At 55.0% G+C, this 22,854-nt stretch overlaps 1 protein-coding gene across 1 annotated transcript; it reads left to right on the forward strand.

The window, feature by feature from the left end:
• The first annotated feature begins 7,064 nt into the window (after positions 1-7,064).
• Positions 7,065-20,201, forward strand: EFNB1 (ephrin B1). Its single transcript, XM_070290280.1, has 5 exons — positions 7,065-8,216; positions 16,742-17,019; positions 17,766-17,858; positions 18,072-18,200; positions 18,354-20,201. Exons 1-5 carry the CDS (start codon positions 8,089-8,091, stop codon positions 18,764-18,766), a joined length of 1,041 nt encoding a protein of 346 aa, XP_070146381.1. The 5' UTR covers positions 7,065-8,088; the 3' UTR covers positions 18,767-20,201.
• The last annotated feature ends 2,653 nt before the right edge of the window (positions 20,202-22,854 follow it).

Consider the following 22,854-nt stretch of genomic DNA (forward strand, 5'->3'; position numbering starts at 1 on the left):
GGTGCATGTTGACCTGGGATGGTTTGCTATCAGATTCTAGCACCTTGTAGGCTCCCAGGCGAGGCCTAGCAGTGTGTGAACTGACTGACCCATGTTTGTTCCTGAGAAGGTCTATTTTACAGATAGCAACCTCTGATGGACCCTCCTTCTGCGGGCCTGGATTCTTAACTTTTTCAGGTGTCCATTGTCTATAGGACTCTCCTAGTTGGCTCTAGCCTCCTTAGGTGACAGTAGCTGAGAGGCTGCCCATCTTGGCTGAGCTGTCTGTCCTTCTGCCAAATAAGCAAACTGGAGAAGTGCCCCAAGACAAGAGAAAGAACAAGGAGGATAGATGCAAAGCCAGTTTCTCCATGCTCCACAGAGTTACAATCTTTGCTCTGCCCACACCATGCCATGTTGTCAGGGACTGCATCATAGTCATCCCTGTGTCCCTTACAGGAGTAAAGGCAGTGTCTAGTGTGTAGGAGATGGAGGCACCTGTAGCTTTGAGCCAGAGAGATCTGCATCAAATTTCAGGGCCTGTCAAATACTAGACATAAGATGCTGTTTGGGTCACTTAACTTCTGAGAATGCCAGTTTTCTCACTGGAACATAAAATGACTTTGAATGAGAGAATAGATACAAAGTACCTGGAATGTAGTAGGTGCTCAGTAGATGGTACCTGTCACCACCATCCCCACCACTGTCATCACCAATACCATTAGCATTTATTGTGCGCCGACTGCATGGCAGTCCTGATGCTTGGCTTTGATGCAGAAGATAAAGGAAAAGCAGTCAGTGATTTCTGCCCCAGGTTAGAATATAGTGGGAGAGCTCAGATACACAGTAATATTGGAAATCCAAGTGCTGATCAGAGGCACACAATCAGGATATGGAGATCAAAGGAGAGAACAGATCTGCGGGCTTGGGGCTTCTAGGAAGGCTGCCCAGAGGGGGCGAGTGCTATGGTAGGCCTGGATAGAAATTGAATCTCTAGTACTTAGAGGAGGAGGGGGAAGAGAATAAAGGGGTTCCCGGCTTAGCTCAGCCCAGGCCAGCACCTGAAGCTGGCAGTATCTTCCATCTTCCTTCAGGCTGTTGGGGGCCAGGCCCAGTACTGCAAATACTGGGCTGGCCACTGGGGGTCGACAGAGATTGAGGAATAGGGAGACTACTAGGGAGAGATTTCCTTGGAGACTACGTCTGTGATTGAACAACCTGCCTAACGTCTCATTTCCCCTCCTCTGAAATTCCCTCCTCCTTCCTCCGCTGTCTATAGAGCCCTAATCCCCCCGAGACACTCAGTTCAGAAGCCCCAGAGCTTCCTGACTTCCCCACCCCTGCCCAGAACACCAACCTAAGGAGGAAAATTCCCTCCCTCTCCACATCCCCACCCCCATCTCCAGTTCTGGCTAAAGCCTGGGGCTGCCATAGTCTCTGCTTTGTGTCCAGGAGAGCAGCTGTGAAAGAAAAACAAGCCAGGCCAGGGAGATTTATGTTCCTCCGAGGAGGGGGTGGCTTCATTGTGAGGAAGATTCTGGGTGGTTTGTCAACTGAGGCCTCACCCAGCCCCAACTTGGTCAGCACTTGGGAGGAGGAGGTATGGCAGGGGTGGGGTGAGGGAGGTTGGTTGGGAGACTAAAGGCATAGAAAGAAATTGGACCTTCCCTGGGAGGTACATTGAGCCTGGACACTGGGGTCCTGATGATTAAAGATGAGAAGGAAGGTCTCTAAACCAAGCTGGACTAAGTAGAGAGTGGGGAGCAGAGGTTTCAATGTCAGAGATCCTGGCTTGGTTGGCTCAGGGGCAGCTGGAGGGTAGTGGGCCTGGGTGCCATATATTTGCCTTTGGTTATCTGGCCAGTTGTGTCCAGTCCCTTATCTCGCCTCAGGATGGCCCATGGGCTCATGACCTTTCTACCAGTAGGCTTGGGTTTATCAGTTGAGAAAGCCCAGACCTGACCCTTTAACCATTTTTTTTTTTTTTACTTCACTGAAAAACTATAATTACATATTGCTGACCCTTTAACCCTTATGGTAGGTTGGGAGATAGGAAGTGAGTTCATAGGCTAGTGAGGGGTAAGAATTAGGAGGGCTGGAGAGAGGAGGAAGCACTGCCTCTTCCCTTGGTTCCTCAGGTTGTTCAAATATTTGCTCTGCTTTGGGTGTTCCTCCAAGGGAATTTTATTCCCTATGTTCATGGGGCCACACAAGTCCAGTGTGTTCTCTAAGGAGCCAGGAGCAGGATTGGGCAAAGATGCCATTTCTGCAGCCAGCATTGTCCTCTTCTGGGCTTACTAGTTCTCTGAGATGGGGAGCTAAGCTGGGGTTAGCAACAGATGGGGACAATGGCTGCTCCCCACCCTGAATTCCTGAGCCCCTGACTGTGATGAATGGCCCAGCCCCTCTTTGCACATTCCCCAGGTAACCGGAGTGAGGGAGTGATAGGTGGGCCAGGCTGGAATGCTGCAGAGTTTCCCCCATAGCTGCCCACCCTGGGGCCAGAAAGCAAGGACAGGAGAGACTGTCAGAGTAAGCTGAACCCAGATCAGTGACACACAGTTCAGGGATATCCAAAGATGAGGCCTTCAAGGAGCCAAGGGTTCCAGCTGCAGTCCAGAGCCTGTGCTACCTGCCATGCCACCCGTAGCCATGCGCTGCCTTCAAATCCCCTGTTCCAGGGTCTTTTCAGGCACAGGGGAAGGTCATTTTCCTGTGTGGGCCCAAGGGCTTTGGACAGATTTCTAGGAGTTCAAGGTAGGGTAATGAGGTGCAAGGAGGGGATAAAGAGAGAGGGAGGGAGGGAGAGGGCAGGCCCATCTCAGGAAGAAAAGGTCTCTTATCTGTGGTGTCATCCTGCCAACAGCATGATCTGGAGCCAGGCTGACACCTGGAAGATCAAGGTAATCTCAGTGCACACACCCATAAACGAGGCTTGAAGCTGGGGCAGGGACCAGGGACTGAACGTCTGGCTGAACTCTTGGCTTTTGGGACTACCCTCTCTTTCCCCAGACACTGGGAATTGCCATGGCTACAGTGAAACTAGACTAGCAGGGCTCACCTACCTGGGGCTTGGTCTGGGGTGTGGTGCAGCCAGGAGAGGGGTGGGAGGAAGAGTAGAAAGGCTCCCACCCTGGGCTTGCCCTGAGCCTGACCCAGAGATAAGAGTGATTTGGGAAAAGCAAGGTGTTCACTGGGGAGGGAGGACAGCCTGAGCTCAACACAGACCCCAGGTGGTCTCTGCTAGAGGGCAGTGAAGGCAGAGGAAGACCAGGAGAGAAGCGGCTAGTGGGACAAAGAAGTTGGCTGGATAAGAGAGGGCTCCGCAGGCTGAGGGTGGTAGGGGCAGGGTGTGCAGCCTGATTGAGCCTGGAGCCTCAGTTTTCTCTTCTCTAAAATAGGCCTATCAATATCAATCTCAGGGATGTTGTGAGAATTAAACAAAGATAGCATAGCATCAAGGGTGAGAGTGCCCAGCTACAGTGACTGGCATACAGATGGGGTTCAAGAAACACAACTCTCCCTCTCCCTGTAGGGATCAGTTGTGTATATCTGTGAAGACAATGCAGGCAGAGGCTGTGGGTCTTCAAGGGGATGACAGGAGGATTAGGATAGGCCAGAGATGACCGTAGACAGGAGAGAGGGCTGCTAGCCTCATGGCGTAGTCCCAGCTGGCATCACCCCAGGCCTCAGGGCAGGCTTCCTGTCCTCTGACCCTTCACTGTACAAGGTCCACACTTTGACACATATTCCTTTCCAGGGCCCTGGAGTATTCGAGTAGAGTCATGTGTCTAAGCTCAAGTTACGCAGCTCTATGGCCCAGGTTTGAATCCTGACTCTTCTTCTCCCTGGCTGTGTGGCTTTAGGTGAGGAAGGTCACTTCTCTGTCTCAGAGTACAAAGACAAGGAAAGGTCAAGGACAAGGGCCACAGTAATAAGAGAGGGGGCGTGAGTGTTCATGCACATGGACAGGACAGTCCCATGAGAAAATGTGGAGGCTAGACTCTATGTCCCGTAGGGTTAGGAACCAGGCCTGACAGCTGGTGCTGTGTGAATTTATAGGCAAGGAAGACAGTGAGTTCATATGTGAATATGTACATGTGTGAGAATATGAGAAGAGCTAAAAAAATGTGCACGTGGCACATAAAGCATGTGTGAACGGGTGAGAACATGTGTGACTGGGAATGAGGGTGTCTCTGTGGGAGGCTCTGTGGAGGAATAATAGTTTCCATTTAGTAAGCACCATGGTGGGCTGGCTGTGATGCTGAGACCTTTCTGTGCATTATCTCACTCCCCGCTCAGCACAGTTCCATGAATGAGAGATGATCTCCAGGTTACAGAAGAGTTAACTGAAGCACACAGGGGAAGCGACTTGACCAAGGAGATACAATTGATAAGCAGTGAACTCTATGGCTCTGAAGTCCATAACTCCATGCCTCCCATGGGTGTGAGAAGCTGAGTTATGTAGCTCTCTGGGGGGCTGTTATGACACCTGAGGCCTCCTGCAGCTGCCAGATGTTTTTTGGCACCCCTGGGTTCAGAAGGCCCCTACATACAGATTTCCATCTGCTTGGAGATTCCTGAAGGCAGGGCTTGGTGGGATTCCTCTTTGGATCTCAGCTCAGAGGCAATCACAGGATCAGTGCTCAGGAAACCCTGGTGGACTTTAACCCTGAGGGGTGTGTGTGTTCAGTGACACTGATCTGGGAGGCTTGGGAACGTGTGTGACTGCCACTAGGATAGTGAGCTTGGATAAGAGAGGGTCCACATCCCCAACAGATCCTGACTTCCTTTTCAGCTTCCCTGGGGAGTAATTTTCCCTACCTTAGGGGGCATGAATCACTACATAAGAGGCCCTGCTAGGGTGGAGCAGGAGGTGGGATCCTGGAGTCATTGGCCCTGGCTGCAGCATGGAATAGGCCCAGCCCTGCTACAGAGGCTCCAGTAGGCAGGTTGAGGCAGAAAGGCTGCACCATGACCAGCGGTGACCAGTGTGTGAAGCAGGCCTAGACACAGAGTCCTCTCTTCTTTCCTCTGTGCCCTCCCCACCCAGGATGAAGTGTTGGCACACTCAGGAGCTGCTGCTGTCTTCCCAGGCTTCCCAAGTCTGGCAGCATAGCTTCATCTGCCCCATCTGCCACCTGATCAGCCCCCCACCTAGGCTCACCTCCTGAGGGGCATTGGGCATGTTAGCAGTGGAATCTGAGACTGGTTCTGGGATTGATGGTGGGTGACTTTAGCTAAGAACTTGGGGATATGGCCAGGGACATAGATGAACTTCCCCAGGCCTAGAAACCCCTCAGAGGACTGTGAGTGAAGAGTAAAGTCCTGGCCATCCTGAAGGTTGCTGCTTTCCAGGCATTAACCAGCTTTCAACCAGGAATGAAGTAAGTAAGCAAGTAAGCAAGAAGAGGGGCTGGAAATGTAGTGACTCAGTATGGTATAGAAAACTGGGCACAGGCTTAGGAGACAGAGAAGTCTGGGGCCAAATTCTGCTTCTACCATCAATCAGCTCCATGACCTCAAATGAGTCACTTCCCCTTGAGCCTTAGTTTTCCCTCTTACATAAAATAGGGATCGTGGAACTCATCTCAAAGGATTGTGAAGGGAAATGCCTCTACCATGGTTCCTGGAACATAGTAGGCACTCAGTTAGTGGCAAGTTGTTTTCCATCCTCACGTTTTGCTGTCTTTCCATGCCCTTTGGACAATCCTAGTCTCCAACTTGGTCTATTGGTGAGTCCCTGCACCTTGTTCTTGTCTCTCCTTGCTCACACCCTACTAAGGAATCCAGCTGGGAGGTGAGAGACCCTAAACAGCTCCTCCTCTTCTATTTCTACCCATATCCTCCTCTTCCTCTAGGCCCTGTTCCTTGAAAGTGAGAGTAACCCATTTCCTCTCCTGAAAGTGAGAATAACCCACTTGCCTCTCTTTGTTTCCCCCAAATATAGGTCCACTTTATGAACCAAAGAGGTCATCAGAGGATCCAGTGAGAAAGTCGGTAACTCACCCTCCTCTTTAAGTGAGAGGACAGGAAACTGTGTAAATGGCAGAGCACTTCAGGACTGTCTCTAATTATCTCCATAAAACAGCAGCAAAGAGACTTTAAGTCTTCGCCAATCCCTGAGCCAACTCCAAACTCAGATCTTCCTCCTAGTGCTCTCTCTTCCTCCCCACAGGGGACCGCGGTTCTAGCCAAGGCCACTACCCCTGTCCTGGGTCTTGCGCTCGAGCGCGTGTGCCAGGCTCGTGTGTGCCACGCTCCTGTTGGAGTGGGTACTCTCAGTCGGTCCCAGGCGCCGGCAGTGTTATAAAAGTCCAGTAGAGGGAGACATTAGCATGTGGGTACATCTGTTGAGGTCCGACGAGGGAGAGTGGGTCGGACCTGGAGTGTCTGAGCTATGGGATTGAGCCAAAGTTATAAGCAAAGAAGCGAGGAGGGGCGGGGAGAACAGGCCAGGGCTGGGAGACAAAGACCCAGATGGCGAGGCCGGGAGGCGCTGGAGTCTGGTGTGCTGGGGCCAGGGCATCTGCTTTTGCATTTTCTAAAGGTGCCTCTGTCCTATAACCTTTCCTCTTTGCGTCATTCTTTATCGAGGTGCCCTCTCATTCCCTCTGGCCTATCCTATCTGGCCTTGCCTATACCTTCAGACAGGACAAGACTAGAAATATGGGCCCCTGGTGTCCCACAAGGCTCTTCTGCAAAGTTAAGATTTCCAAGGCCTAGTCCCCAGGGGCGAAGAAATTCTCCCCCACCCTCCTCTTTCCCCTACTTGACCCCTCTGAGATTCCACCACCCACCGATATCCATTTGTCTGTTCAGGACTCTGGGTCCATGTGCAAGCGGACACTGCACTGTGAAGGTGAAAGGAGGAAAGCCTACCAGAGTCCTGCGAGAGAAGGGACAGGCAGTAAACAAGTTATCTTTGCCCCAGTGGTGGGCATGGAGCAAAAACTTCAGGGCTCGCGTGTGTAACAAGAATGGCAGTACTTTCCCGGGATACTCGTGACAGGACCTGTCTGGCCCAGGGCAGTGGGCCGGAGTGTTGAACAGGCGCGCAGGGAGCAGAGCAGGCCAACAACTCTAGAGGAGCGCCAACTTCCCACGGGCAGAGCGCTCTGAGAACAGGACTAGGCGGAACCCATCCCTAACCGCACGAGCCGCACACTCAGATTGGTGCCATCGAAGAGTGCGGCGTCCTTAAGAGTTCCCGAAAGCCCGCCCCCTTCCTCTTCTAGAGGCGTGGTGCGGGGCAAGGACCCCGTGACGGAGCTTGCTATTGGCTAAAACGAGTAGGGTTGGCCTTGCGTACGCCTGAGCAGGGGAGTAGACAGCTCAGCGGCAGCGGAGGGAGTCTATGCGTGCTGGACAGCAGTGGGAGGTGTGTGAGCCTCGCACTGAACGCAGACTCTCGGGCGCAGTCGCCGGGAAGCTAGGACTCGGCGACTGGGCTGCCAGGCCAAACGCCTAGGCTTCAGAGGCGCAAACTGATGGGACTGGCTTGCTCGGCAGCGTCTCCCCGCTCTTCTAAATACACTAAGCGGGGCCCGCGCTGAAGTCGAAGCTGTCGGGGGGCGCCCAGCCCGGAGTTCCAGTGTGGCCTGGAGGAACGGAGCCCGTGCAAGGGCGGCCCGGTCGGGAGCCCCCAGACCGAGCTTGTGTGGTGGGGAGACTCCCACTTCTTCCCAGGGGTGCCGATTCCAGGACGGTTGAGGCGTCGGGGCGGCCACCAAGTCCCCAGCGGGGAGACCCCGTCGGGGAGAGGGCACGCAGTCCCAAACAGTCTCGGGGAGCCGAGCGGAATCGGAAGGGATCCTCCGGTGGGGGGCAGAGCCCCCGTCGCGCTTCGTGTGGCAGAGAGGCCAGGGGAACGAGCCCTCGGAGGCCGCAGCTCATGCCGGAGTTGCGGGCGGCTGCCCAGTGAGTCCTCCTGGCCGGCGGGGCGGAGAAGAGCGACACCAAAGCCGGCGGGAGGGGAGCACTTCAAGGCCGGCGGCTGCGGAGGATGGGCGCCTGAGCGGTTCAGAGAGCAGCGCGGCACGGGAAGGCGAGGCCAGCTTTGCTGAGGAGGTGCCAGGGGATCCCGAAGTGCAGCCTGCCCCCGGGAAGATGGCCCGTCCTGGCCAGCGTTGGCTCGGCAAGTGGCTTGTCGCGATGGTCGTGTTGGCGTTATGCCGGCTCGCCACGCCGCTGGCCAAGAATCTGGAGCCCGTGTCCTGGAGCTCTCTCAACCCCAAGTGAGTAACTTATCTCTTCTGGTCCCTGAGGGTGGGAGGCACTCCTTCGGGGTGAGGCCGCGCGCCCCCGAGCGCCTATGGGAAGGTGTTCAGAGGCGGAGCGGCGCCCTATTTTGTCTCTGGCTTTTTCGAGTGTATTTCCCTGCGGACGGGCGGGGAAGGGTGCGGCGGGGTTGGGTGGGGGCACTTGGCTGTATTGTGACCCCTCGGCTTCTCGGCTGTCTCCTCCGCACGTCCCAAATCAAGTCGAGATTGTCGCGCCGGGCAGAGCTGGGAGTCGGAGCGCTCTAGAGCGCACCGAAGAGCTGGGTAGGGGAGAGAAAGCAGCCCCCTTTAGGGCCCCTGGGAACGTGGCGGTTTTCGCGGAGAGCCGCTGGCGGAGTTGGGGAGTGGGGGCGAGCTTGACCTGGGCAGGGGAAGAGGCCAGAACACGGGTTCCCCGTTTGTTTAGCAGTGAAGGGACCGCGGCGCGGGACTTCGCGGTTGGGGCGGGTGGCAGTGCCTGTATCCTGATTCGGGCTTCTCCCATTTTCATTTCTTTCTTCCCATTTCGCCTCCCTAGCTTTTCGTTTTGCTGCTTCTTCCAGCCCTCGCGCCCCCCCCCCCACCCCCGCCACCTTTCTCCCTGCTGGGGCCGTGGAAGGGCGGGCGCCGCTCCCAGGCTCACAAAGGCGGCGGGTGGAGAGAGGCGGAGTGGGAAAGGGGTTTTGTTGGAGGGGGGGTGGGTTCGATCCATCGCCCGTCGGGGGTCCAATGGAGCCGACAGCAGAGCTTCCAGGGCTGGCCGGGGTGGAGTGTGGCGGCCGAGCTGGCGAGGGAGGTGGGAGGCAAATGAAAGATTCCTGCCCAGGCTGGTCCCATTGCTCCTCCCCGTCTTCCCCGTCCCTCAGATTGGGGAGTTGTGCTTAGCTTTCCCAAAGGGGTTGGGGAGGCAGTTATGTAGAGGAGATCCTTTCTTTTCTCCATTCTCCTTCCCCTTCACAATCCTCGCTCAACCTTCCCCCCCCCCTCCCCTACCTCAACCACACACCTTTCAGGGCGGTGGCTCAGTGGTTTCTGGGCTGTTAGTGGGGAGTCGCTGGGTTGTGTAGTGACCTCTGGACCTTTTCCTCTTTTGGCATCCAGGACTTAGGTTGGAACCCAGGGTCAAAATTGCTTTTCCTTCCTGTTTTCTGGAGGGCCCAGCAGTGTGCGGACACCTCACTTAGTGGGAAACGGGGCCCTAGGCCTGCGCTATCTGTATGATTCCTATATCTGGAATCTCTTTCTGTCCACTCTCCTGGGCTCCCGGCTAACTTCCCGAGCTCCTGCCTGCCTTGGTCTCTTAGGTTCCAGGGGCGGTGCATCTCTCAGCCCTGGAGTGGAAGAGGGCAGCTTCTTTAGTTCTCTTCTCCTTGAGTTAAGGCAGGGTCCTATTTATCGGTTAGTGGGATGTCTAAACCAGGGTCAGGGTACAAGGAAAGGCATTGACAAGAATTTCTTCTTTACTCAGAAGCCAAACTGGGCACAGTGCTCTGCTAACAGCAGGGACTCAAAATGGTCTTGGGGCCTGGGGCTGCTCAGCCCAAGGAGAAAGATTGTGAAGCTCCCAGTTCTCTCCTGTGAAGGTGGAGGCTGGAAATGCTCTCTTGAGTATGGAGAGCTGAAATCCGCCTGGGGTAGCCCATCATAGGGGCTCATGGGAGTGACCTAATTGCTCTCTCGGGTCTCTAACCAGAGATAGCATGCTGCTCCACAGCTGGAAGGAAGCCCTCCTGCAGAGTGCGGGGGGTGGGAACTGGGAGAAACAAGATCTCCCTGAGCTTCACCCTTTTTGTGTTTTGAGCCTTGAGTGCTCTGGACCAGTTTACAGGGTTTTGAGATCTGCCCCCCTCCCAGATCCACTTCAGGCTGAGGGCAGGCATCCTGGGGGTGGTGGGGGTGGTGGCTGGGGCCTCAGTAGGACCTGCACGAATTCCATCCTGTAATTGAGCAGATTCTAGGAACAGTGGGGGACTGATCCTGGTGCCCCTATGGTCCCCCAATCCATGTTCCGTCTATACTCCGGGGTCTGGAATGCAGCCTGTCTGTGTGTGTTGGCACGGGTTGCGGGGGGCGGAGTGCAGGAGGACAAGAGGAAGGCACTGCCCTCAGCTTCACTCTGAGCTCTGGGGGCTGCCTCTGCCACCGCGCCCAAGCCTTGAGCTCCCACAGTCTTTGAAATCAAGTCTCTTTCTGTCCGTGTCTCCCTCTTTGCCTCCTGCCTGACTTCTCCCTCTCAGGCTCTTGTTGGTTCACCCTCTCACACCCTGTGTGAGTCGCGTTCACCTCCCCTCTCCAGCTCGACTTGCCCGGCTCTCCCTCTTTCTCACACTCCCTCTCACTCTTAGTCACTCTCTGCCTCTTTTTCTCAAGTCCTTTTGTTTCTCGCACATGCCCGTGCTCTCCCTCACAGGCTCATTTTCTCTTCCCTCCCCTCTTCCTCCCGGCTTTTGGTTTCTCTCCTCAGTCCTGTCAGGAGCTGGCAACCCCCCTCCCCCCAAAAAAATCTCCCAGTGCCTATAAACCCTGCTTAATTGCTTCCTCCTTGGGACAAAAAAATCAAAATAAAGAAGTGGTGGGGCTGGGGGTATGTTTCCAGGTTCCAGGGTACAGGGAGCCCCAGCTCTGACCGGGAGAAGGGAGCTGGAAGGGCTGACTGCAGACTCTCAGTGTCTCACCCCAGTTGGTGCTGGGGCTTTCCAGGGTGATAGTCTCTGGTGGCAAGAGCATCTGTCTCCTTGGCCCCCCTTGTTAGACTTGCCCAGTGAGCGCAGTGTGAGAAGATGGGTCTGGGCCCGCTAGAGGTTGGAAGGAACCAGAGTGCGTGAGCGTGCTTGGATTGGTGGGGGTGGGGGGCTGTGATGGAAGGTCCCAGGGCAGCCCCCTCCTCCAGCCTCCTCCCCTGAGAGCTTGGGGCAGCCGGCAGGCCTCATACTTGAGTCCTCAGCCAAGTCCAGCTGCTGCAATTCAGTCTCTCAGTCCCGTTCTGACCCTTTCCTGCCCCCCACTCAGGTTCCCCCACCTCCAGGGAGTGGGAATGTGCCTGAGATCATATTACACCTTCCCTGCAAGGGGTGGGGGTGGGGGTTTCAGCTTGGCATCCAGGACCCTTGACTCCATCCAGCATGGGTGGGGGCAGCTGCAGACCCCAACCCAGGCTTGCCTGCTGTAAGCCAGAGTGTTGGTCCCAGCCCCCTCACAGCTGTTCCAGCTCACAGTCCTGGGGAGGCCAGCTCAGGGGGCCCCCTTTCCGGGGCGGCTAGGGACCTGACCTCTTTTACTCTGTGGCTGATTGGCCCCAGGTGGGGGCCTGAAAGCGATGGGAACCCAGCAGCTCCTAAAGTTCCCTGTTCCCCTCCCTCCCTCCCCCAACCCCAGGCATTCAGTCCAGGGCAAGAAGGGCCTGGTGAGGCTGGGTCAGGAGCTGAATCTAGGGTTCCCTTTCTCCTCTCAGGCTCTCCAGTGCCTCAGCAACTGTGCTGGGTGGGGATGGGTGGGCCCTGGATACTACCGTGCATCACTGTTTTTTGGTGTTGGGGTTATGGAGCAGGTAGGCCAGCCAGGAGGCTGCTGGTTGCCATGGGAACAGTAGGTTTAGGGGGAGGATCCACCCTATGATTATTAGGGGAGCTGAGGTAGGGCGATGCTCACCAGCCATATTGGGGGTTAATTGCCCTGGGCGCTGTGGCAGCCCCTCCAGGGTGGATTTTCATGGTAGTCATTTTGGGTAGGGGCGCTGGCAGCCAGGAGTGTAGTAAGGTTCTTCAGCTTCTTCTAAATGGTATTTGGTGTGCTAACTAACAGTTGGGCAGTACCTTGCTACTTCCAAAGCATCTTCATATGTGAACTCATTGGCTGTTCCCAACAGCCCTGGGAAGTTAGAATTGCCCCTGTTTTGCAGATGAGGAGGCATTTGCCCAGAAAAGGAAAGTGACTTGTTTCAAGTCAGTCAGCTCCTAGCGGGGAGAGCTGCCTTGTGCTGTTCTTTCCACACCATCCTGCTGCCTTGGGATATGGGAGAGACAGGGTTTGGGAGGAGGCGCTGGCTCTAGCCGCCGGCTTCCCCTCTCACTTCACAGGTGTCTGTGCATCTGTCTGTGTGACTCAGGCCCTGCCCACGTGGGATGAGCAGTGCTCCAGCTTCCTCATTTGACTTTCCTAGGCCACCATCTGAGGGCAGGCTGCTCGGGATGATCTAGAGGCAGCCAGCTCCATGCCTGGCACACTTCCTCCTGAGCTCTAAACAGCAGCCTTGGTTCCTCTCTGGGCCAGGAGTCTCACTGCCTTTTAGGGACCCCACAGAAAGCAGACAACAAGGAAGGGGCTGTTGAGCCCCCAGCGGGCCCTAGTGTTGGCCAGGTGGGGCAGAGGGGAGGCATGGTTTAGTGTAGGTGTGTGTGTGAGGGGCGGCTTCCTCTGGGGCTCTCCTGGCTTCTCTGCCTCTGACAGCACTGTGTGTGTGCCAGGACCCAGCTGCTGTTCCTGCCCACCCACGCCTGGGCGGGCACTGCTGGGACACGCCAGGCCTGCTCCTGCTGCCTCGGGGGCTGGGTGGAGCTGGGGGAGTGAAAGAGGAGCCTTTAATTTGGGGACTCTCCACCCTTGCTGGAATGAGTGTAGACTTGAGCTCTGGCTTGGGGTCTGTCCTCCACTGGTCCTGCCACCCTTGGGGGTGCTGAAGTCACTGAATCAAAGCTGTGGCTAGAGTCTTCTACCAAACCTGTGGTGGCGTGGCCTAGGACCGGACTTGTCCTTTTGGGCAGTCTCTGACCACAAGTTCCTAGGGCCTGAGGGAAGGGTGAGAGGGACAGAAATGTAGAGCTGGTGGAATGTGGGCAGGTTTCTAGACACAACCCCCGCAGATCCAAAACTCTCCCTGCTGTCGATTGTTGGTTTTTGGGTGAATAGGGGCTTAGCTGGACAAAGAAGCAGGGGGGTAGTTGGCCTCTGACCAGTACTGGCTACTGTGCCAGACCCTCAGGCTTCTCCCCTTCTAGAATTCTTTAAGCTCAGTAGGTAGCCTGGGGAAGAGACTTGGGTTAAGGTGGAGGGGAAGAGGCAGGCCACAGATAGGAGCCTGAATGCTCAGGCCACCTCCCGAAAGTCCTTATACTCCCTGGGGTGGCTCTCTGGGGTCCCAGGGGCTATCAGAGGCTAAGGAGGGAAAGCCTCAGGGGTTACCATGGTGACCTGCTACAGGCTTCCTGCTGGGCCATGTCAATCCCCTTATTTTCCAGAAAAGGGCTTTGTCTGGGGGTGGCCCCAGACAGAAAAGCTTGGTTTGATGATGGAAGGAGAGCTAGTTTTTGAAAACTGGGGGGTAAACAGTTTAACTAGGCACTCTCATCCTCTTCCTCTCAGCCCCTACTCCTGGTGGATATAAAGGGAGACCTGCAGGGTCCCTGCTGTAGAGGATGACTAGCATATTACCTGACCTCAGGCTTAACTCTCACAGGCTGCACACCCACCCCTCATGGCCCCTCGCCACTTTCTGGGGCTTCTCACAGGCCCAGGTGCACTTTTCTCAGTGGTGGGGAAGACAGAGGCTGAGAAGGCACCATCATGGTGCACCAGGGTCAGGGAAGGCAGGTCTCATCAGGCTCCGCTCCCTTCTGCATTTTAGGGGAAGGTGAGTTTCCCTCTGCCAGCTGCTATGCAAATAAGCTCATGCATATTTATGAATCCTGTTCACTGAGGTTGATGAGAGTCTGAGGGGTACTGGGGGCAATAGTCCTCTCTCTTTCCCATTTCCCCACCCACTATGTAGACATCTGTTTCCTTGGTTGTGTCCAGGTTCCAGGGCTCCAGAACCCAAGTGGTGGTGGGAGACTGATCAGAGTTGACAAAACTCCCTGATGGGTAAGGCAGGCCAAGTGGTTAGAAAAGAGAGCTGGCCTGTACCCCTATGCGTGCTCTCTGTCTACGTGCTGTCACCTCCAGGTAGGGTCTTGTGGAGGAGAAGCTGTACAAGGATTCAGCCAATGTTTCAGGTACTCTTAGACCTCTGGGGGATAACATCCTGGGTGAGTTTAGGCTCCCTGGCTTGGCTTTGGTAGCACCCCTCAATAGGAACATTCATCTGGTTGCTCATTCCCTCACATGAGGAGCTTGGACTCAGTGGCTCTCAAAGGTTCCTTCTAGTTGTTAGAAGTTGTCTAATCCTACTGCCTGGCTGGAACCAGTATGAGGATTAGAAAGTGAAAAATGCCTTGGCAATTATGAAGGCTTTGGTGAAACTTCTTGGCTTTTTGCAGTGTATGGAGTTGGAGGTATTTTCTCTTAAATGTTTGTGTGGGCCTCCATCCCATGCCTGCTTCCTTGCTTGCCCTCTGGAGTTTGGTAAAGCCAGGTACTAAGTGGGGAGACCTTCTCGTTGTGACTTTTACCCTCCTGCACAGCAGGATGGAAGATTCCAGCTTAGTGGAGCCTCCCTGGACATGGAGAGAGGGCTGCTGTTCTTCATCTACTTCATCTGCTTGGTCTAGTTCCTTTACCTCCTTGGATATCATTTCCCTCCATCAGGTGAGGATACTGAGCTCCCTTGTAGTCCCTGCTGTGGAATGGGTCCTTGGGGAGTGGAACCATGTTTTTCCATTATCAGCTTCATTCTGTTGAAGCACTACTTTCAGCTCTTCATTGCCCTTCCTGCTGGAGAGTCTGTCCCCAACTGGATGAAACCCACACTGATTGTTGTAACCCTTACCTTTCAGTCTGACCCCAGCTGAGCTTTTCCGCCTCTTCTGCTCTTCTCTACCCATCACTGGGACAATCCCTGGCCTAGATTTTGTGTTCCAGCCACTGCTGTCTATTCTTGCTGGGTGTTGACTTCTTATTCCTCCACTGGGACCTGCTTTCATCCTACTCTTTCTGTGGGACCATTTCTACACTTCATCTCAGCCGAAAGGCCAAGAAGCGATCTATGGGACCATTTCTGACTGTCCTGTCTGATGAGCCGTCTCCCTCTCTCTGCTTCCAGCCCTTGCCTTTTGAGCCACCATCCTTGCATATAGCCTCCAGATAGCCTGGTGCTGTCCATTGCTGCCACATGAACCATTTATTTTTCCAACCCACACTAGACAGTAAAGTCCTTATGGATGGAGCTGTATCATCTTTTCCTCTCTCCCACCCAAGAAACAAGACTGGGCTCATAGGTCCTTGGTGTTAGTGTCTGGTTTCCTACCTCTTGGCAGACCAGACTATTTCTAAGCAGGAGTTAAATGGTTGAGTGCCAACTGTGTGCTCTGTGCATGCCATCATGTCTCCCCTTCACCATCCTTAGAGGTGGGACTCTTACCACTCTCAGTTTATAAGTGAGGACACAGAAGCTTAGGGAGATCAGGCAGCTCATGCAAGGTTGCAGAGCTTGTAAGGGCCACTGTCTGTCTGATTCCAAAACATGTCTTCTTTCTCCTATGTTTCCCAGGCTCAGAAATGGCTGAGAGAACTTAACTGTGTGCTTAGGCAAGGACAGGATGATATGAATCAGTGGCCCCAGGCAGCTGCCATCCCCTTGCTATTTCCCAGTGCCTGGCCTTCTGGATCAGATGAACCTGGCTCAGGAGGCATTTATCCATTTTCTCTCAGGATTGGGAGCAGGGTCAGTGTGTGTGTGTGTGTGTGTGTGTGTGTGTGTGTGTGTGTATGATCAATAAAAGGTGGGTGAGCAAGGTTCTTGGGGCCCTGTCCTATATGATCTATCATTCCTGCTTGGGCCTCTTCTTCCCTTTCTCTGTTCTTCTTAGCAGTGAGACTGGTCAGATTTGGGCATTTGGGCTCTTGCATTATGGGAGTGGGATGAGTCCTGGTAGGATGCCAGGCAGTGGGAGTGGGGAGTGGAGAGAGCTGTGTGGAGCTTTACCTGGCTAGAGACTATGCCCATTATCCCTTGGCTCTAGGCAAGGTCTGTTCCTATCTCCTTATCATGCCCAAGATTAGCACGAATGGGGGAGAAGACATGGGTCTCAGATAGGTTGTGCACCCCCAGCCATTGACTGGGAGTTGTGGGGGTGGTTTCTAGGGCATGTGTGGGCTTGTTCTGTGTGTGTTTCTGTGTTCTGTGCACATAAGTGCATACACATGTGTGTGTGCTGGGGAGCTGGTAGCAGTGGCTATGAAAAATGTGAATGTGTTGGGGGTGAGAGGAGGACAGGGCCACCATCTCCAGGCAGCCCAAACCCGACACCTTGGTGCCCAGCCCATCTGCCACGTCAGCCCCCTGCGGAAATACCACATTAGGACAAAGGGCTCTCCCAGCTAGGTAGTGCCCTGCCCTGCCGAACAGTCAAAGCCTGGCAGCCTTGCCCATGGGCCACCCCTTCCACGCCCTGCTGGCAGTGTGGTTCTCTTTCCCCACCCGCAGCATAAGGTTGAAGGTACAGAGTGTCTGTCCTGTCCATCTCTACCCAGTGGGCCTAGCCTGGTCCTCATTGTCTGCTCTCCTGGTTCTGGGAATGGCCGGAGACCCCCAACCCTGAGGCTAACCATCTCTCTTTCTTTTTGGGCAGGTTCCTGAGCGGGAAGGGGCTGGTGATTTACCCAAAGATTGGAGACAAGCTGGACATCATCTGCCCCCGAGCAGAAGCTGGGCGGCCCTATGAGTACTACAAGCTGTATCTGGTGCGGCCTGAGCAGGCAGCGGCCTGTAGCACTGTGCTTGACCCCAATGTGCTAGTCACATGCAATAGGCCAGAGCAGGAAATCCGCTTCACCATCAAGTTCCAGGAGTTCAGCCCCAACTACATGGGCCTGGAGTTCAAGAAGCACCATGATTACTATATTACCTGTGAGTCCTTACCCACCATGTGGTTCTGTCTTGTCCTGTAGTGGTGGGAACTTCTGAGTAGTACAGGGAGACTACACACATTTCAGGCCCAGCCTGATCCAGTCCCCTTGAGGATTGGCATGCTCTCCTCCTAGCCTGGTATTGGAATTCTGGCCCCAACAATTACCATGGGGTCTGCTGCCAGCTCGCCCTGGCTCTGAAGAGTTGGGAGAGGACTCCAATCCGTGGTGCTCTCTCTCTTATTTTCTTTGCCCACCTAAGATCTAATCTTGGGAATGGCAGAATTGGCAGACCTTCAGCCTTTCTCTTTATGGGAAACTGAGGCCCCAGGAGGTGAAGGGGCTTCTTGTGCTAGATCACACAGGGAGAGAGAGGATTGGGTCCCCAATCTAGTTCTCCTGACCTCCAATCTAGGATTCTTTCCAGTCTGTGGAGAAGCCTCCCTCACCTTGCGAGTTCTAATTGCTTGGCCTCTGAGCCACATTACCCAATGAGGAGACGCATTTAGTTCAACTAAGAAAGAAGGGCCAAGGCCTGGTCATGATAGAGGAGCAGCATCTTTGTGGGAGGGGCTAGGTCCCGGACTCTTCCTAGTGGGAGAGAAGGAGAAAGGTTCACAGGTGGGTGGGACTGCTTGTAACTCCCAAGTTCCCAGTTCTGTTCTTATGGACTCAGGCATCTCTAGGGCTTCTAGGTAATGCTGGCAGACCCCTCCTCCCCCTGACTACTCTGGCCTCTTGCTGCAGCTACATCCAATGGGAGTCTGGAGGGACTGGAGAACCGGGAGGGAGGTGTGTGCCGCACACGCACCATGAAGATCGTCATGAAGGTTGGGCAAGGTGAGCATCCAGGCCAAGGGCTCCCCAGCTGGGCTTTTGCAACAGATGCTCCTGATTGAGAGTGGGGGGTGGAGAGAAGTGGCAGGGTGGGCAGCAGGGATAGAGTATCTGAGGTCCAGCATCTGGACCATTCTCGGTTGGGAGGTACTACCTAACCAAGGCACCTATGCTTCCGGAGTTTCCCTGGCTTACTTGCCCTCTCCTCACCTCCAGACCCCAATGCTGTGACACCCGAGCAGCTGACTACCAGCCGGCCCAGCAAGGAGGCAGACAACACTATCAAGATGGCCACGCAGGCCCCTGGTGGTCGGAGTTCCATGGGTGACTCCGATGGCAAGCATGGTGAGCGTATGGGAGTTTCCCAGAGGGCAGAAGCCATTGCTTGGCTGCCCATTCAGGCGCTAGCTCTGAAGGAAGGCAGGGCATAGCCCAGGATCTGCCATGTATCCCTGGGACCCCTGGCTGACCTTTCTCCCCTCCGTCCCCCATCCACAGAGACTGTGAACCAGGATGAGAAAAGTGGCTCTGGTGGGAATGGAGGCAGTAGCGGGGACCCCGACAGCTTCTTCAACTCCAAGGTGGCGTTGTTTGCAGCTGTGGGCGCCGGCTGCGTCATCTTCCTACTCATCATCATCTTCCTGACCATCCTGCTACTGAAGCTGCGCAAGCGGCACCGCAAGCACACACAGCAGCGGGCGCCCGCCCTCTCACTCAGCACCCTGGCCAGTCCCAAGGGGGGCAGTGGCACTGCGGGCACCGAGCCCAGCGACATCATCATCCCCTTACGGACTACAGAGAACAACTACTGCCCCCACTATGAGAAGGTGAGTGGGGACTACGGGCACCCCGTCTACATCGTCCAGGAGATGCCGCCCCAGAGCCCAGCGAACATCTACTACAAGGTCTGAGGGCCTGAGCAGCCTCGGTCCCGAGGGACACTCAGCCGGGACTGCACCTCTCCTTCCTCACCTACATCCCTCCCTTTGCCAGCTGTGCCCACCTTTGTATTTAGTTTTGTAGTTTCTTGGCTTTTATAATCCCCCTTTTGCTGCACCCTCTGGGCTTTGGAGGGGGGTGCTTGTGCCCCCAGCCCCCATGCTCTTGTGCCTTCCCCCTCTGGCCAGGCCTCTGGGCTCTGCGGGGGTGCCCCTTCTTGGAGGGCAGGGTTGGACGCTGATGGACAGCAGGCAGGGAGATGCCCCCCTGGCCCTGCCCCACTTCGCCCCCTTTCTCCCTTCCCAGGACTGCTTGTCCTCTATCATCACTGTTTTTAATGTTTTGTGTTCATTTTTTAGCTGTCAACTCATTTTCATCTGTTTTTTTTTTTTTTAAGAAAAATGGAAAAAGCAGCCCCTCCCCAGGTTTTCTGAGCCTGGCCTACCCCAGTATCAGGGGCCTGGGGCAGGTTGTGACCAGCCAGGAAGCATAAGATGGCACTTCTTTTGTAAACTCCTTGACATTTTTTTTTTTTTGCAGGGGGGCGGGGGAGAGGCAGGCCAGGGCTGTTCTTGCCCATGAGGGAAGACAAGAGTGTCACTGGGCAAGGTGTCTCACCCTCCCCCACTGACCCTGCTTCTACATTGCTGATCTTGGCAATGGGGTAGTGGCTGCCACCCTTCCACCAAAAAAAAAAAAATCCCTTCCTTGTGGGATTCTTGGGCATCTCCTGCCTCCCTCACTCTCACGGTAATTAACGTCTTAATTGGCTGTTGCCTGGGGAACAGGAGAGCTGCTGAAGGCAGATGACCTCATGGGGGGTGGAGGGAGGTGAGGTGCCCAGGTGGCTATTTGCCCTGCAGAGCTGGGAGTTCCCCCCTCTCCCCTCTGCCCTGTTCTCCCCTCACCTTTGGCATCCTTGGCCTGGTGGGGAAACAGAAGCCCAGGGTGGAGAACTAAGCGGGTATAAGGCCAGGTGACCTGCTCCTTTTCTGGGCTCTGTCACAAGTGGGTGTCCCCCTAACCCAGCTCCCACTAGCCCCCCAGTCTTGTTCTGGGGCTTGGAAAGAGGAAGAGGCTTGCCCAGGGCTTGGCCAGCACGCCGTGCACTTTGACCCCGGCTCCTTGCCAGCACGGCTGCTAACAGACTGCCACTTGCAAGCGCCTTGCAGGCGCTCCCAGAGTGGCCATGGAAGGAGCTGGGCCTTCCACCATCCACCTCCACACTGCCTCCTGGCCAGCTGCCCACTCCAGAGCCGGGTGGGAGAGGGAGCAGAACAGCCAGCCCCTTCCAGGTGGCAGTCAAAAGGGTTTTTTTGTTTTTGTTTCTATTGCCATTTGTGTAAATACTAGTCTTTTTGGAAAAAAAAATAATGTAAAGATGTTTTGTATAAACTCTGAATTATTTTCTTGTTGCTTTTTTCTTAGGAAAAAAATGAGAACTAAAAAAAAAAAAAACCACATGGAGAAATGGGTGTGAAATGATGTCGTGATGTTTGGGGAATGAAGTGTGAGTGTATGAGTGAATATATGAATGAGACACACAGAGAGATTGAGTTGTGTGTGTGTGTGTGTGTGTGTGTGTGTGTGTGTGTGTGTGTGATTTTCACCTGACCAAAATGCTGGTGATCTGGGCAGGTGTGGGAAGATGGTGACTATCCTAGTGGAGCGAGATGCTGCAAGTGTTCTGTGCCCTTCCTCATCACAAATTCCTCTGCCCTCTTGTTCTGCAAGATACTGTGACCATATCCCCCTCTCCATCCTGTCACCACTGTGGCATAGGCCACGGGCATCTGCCCAGTCTGGCATTAGGCTCAGCTAGAAAGAGTAGATGGGGGAGGGGCTGTTCCCATGGGGACCTGGGTGTGTCCACAAGTACTGCCACCAACTGGCTGGGGCTAGATCTGGAACCTGCTGACAGGCCCAGCCCTGCCCTGCCTCAAGACACCTGGAGGTGGATGGAAATAACTTCCCAAGAGCTGGGCCTCAGCTTTGGCCCACTGGGTAACCAGGCTGCTTTAGGCGTCCCAGTTCGCTACTTAGCCAGAAGAGCCTTCTCTCTCCTGCACACCAGAGTTCTCAGCATGGCATACTCGGGGGCTTCTGGCTGACAGTGAAAGCCCTGAGTACCCAGTCTCCCTCCCACAGGCTCAGGGTCTGAGAGTGAAGTGAGTACCCTGAATAGGGTTTGGCCACAGTCCCACAGCAGAGACTCAGGTTGGCAGGGCCTGGAGCAGCCCACAGTCTTCTTGGTAGGGGATTAGCTATCGAGGTGGCTGAGACAGATATCAGGAGAGGAGAACAAGTGGGATCCCAGCAGCTAAAAATGGGTAAGAAGGAACTAGAGGAAAGGAGGAGGAGGAAGGAAGGGGAGGGTTAGTTAGTGATCCAGAGCAGGAAGCCCCAGCACACCAGCCAAGGAGTAGGCAGGGCTGTGAGGGAAGTGGGAAGCGCACAGAGAAGGCTAGGGGAGGAGAATCACGGGACCTGCACGGTGAAGGGGAGGGAGGCTGGCTGGAGCAGGCAGGGCTGGGCCCGGCTGGGGTGCTCCTGAAGCCAGCTGGGGCAGAGGCTGTTTATTTGGTTTCTCATTAACCAAAGGAAGTGCCTGGATCAGATGGGGCCTCTGCTGCTTGACTGCCTGCCCAGAGCAGGGCCCCTGCCTGGGCCAGGGGTCTCTACCCAAGGCTGGTTTAGGCCGGATTGATTTCTCTAACTGAAGGGGATCTGGATTGGGTAGAGCCCTTCCCACACATCACCAACTGAGTGTCCTTGGGTGGCTCACTACCCAGCCTGGGACGCCGGCTGCCCCCGCCATCTCAGTGGGGAATCGAGTTTCTGGGGTCCTGTTGGAAGTAGCTGTGGGAATGTGAAGTAAAATCTCTGGGAGAGGGCAAAGCAAAGTATGGGGCAACTTCTCCAACAGCCTAGAAGATCTGTGACCTCTGTTGTCACTTGCTCTGGCCTGGGAGCCGAGGCTGCTGTTGGTCTGAACTCCATGTCTGTGCTTTGCCGGCCACACTCAGCACCACTCAGTAGCCCTTTGTGGCAGAGTGTCCTTCACCTGGACAATGCCTGCCACTGAAAAAAAAATGCACGTTTACACGTGTTATCTCATTGAATTTCATAAACTTCCCTGTGAGGGTAGGAGGTGAAGAATTCTTGGCCTCATATTTGAGATGAGGAAACAGACCTATTGCAAGAACACACATCAAATGAATGCAAGTCCGAGGCTTCAAGCCCAGGTCTTTTACTTTACTGTGAGCAAACAGAAGTTGCTAGAGAGTAATTCTCCTCCACCCCACCCTGACACACACACACATACTCCTTGCCCGCCTTGGGTGAGACTGAGGAAGTGTGCTTCCTTGTGGCTCTTGAAGAAGGGGAGCCATTCCCTCCTCATTCCCTTACTGCCGGCGTGGGTCATGGAGGGAACAAGCCTAGCTAGCTGGAGGCAGGGGGTGTGAGCTTTCTGTGGTAGGGCCCCAGACTGGCCCCACCCTCAGCTCTCCTTCCTGTTCCAGCTGGGCCTAAACTCCCTCCCGGTGAGTCAGGGATAGAGGATGCTTCCCAGGTGAGGGTGGGGCTGCTTGGCTTCCTCCACACGCTGAGTCCAGATCGCCAATGAAGCCAAGCTAAGCAGGTGCTAATCAGGCCTCAGTTTCCCTGAATGGCTAGGCCTTGTGGGGCTGAAAGGCAAGGGCTCTTGGGACTTACTGCACTGATCAATTTTAAGCTCCCAGCCTCCCTGAGGCACCAGGGATGTGGATGGCCTGACACCCTCTAGTCAGGGACATGAGCATGAACCGAAGGATCCAAGAAAAGACCTAGCCCTACTGGGACCATCCTAGGTTGGGCCCTGCTGAGAAAGCGGCCCTTTGGCCACCTGGCATCAATCACTCTCGGAAATCCGGCCTGCCTGCTTGCCTGCCTGCTTGCCTGTTCTCCTGTCCTGCCCAGGCACGTCACAGTCCCACTGACACCCTAGCTGAGTCAGCCCCAGCCTGCTGGGGGACCCTCCTCGCCCATCTGCTGCCAGCCTCCTGTACAGCTGGCCATC

This window comes from Ovis canadensis, chromosome X, assembly GCF_042477335.2.
Source record: "Ovis canadensis isolate MfBH-ARS-UI-01 breed Bighorn chromosome X, ARS-UI_OviCan_v2, whole genome shotgun sequence".
In the NCBI taxonomy this organism is placed as follows: Eukaryota; Metazoa; Chordata; class Mammalia; order Artiodactyla; family Bovidae; genus Ovis; species Ovis canadensis.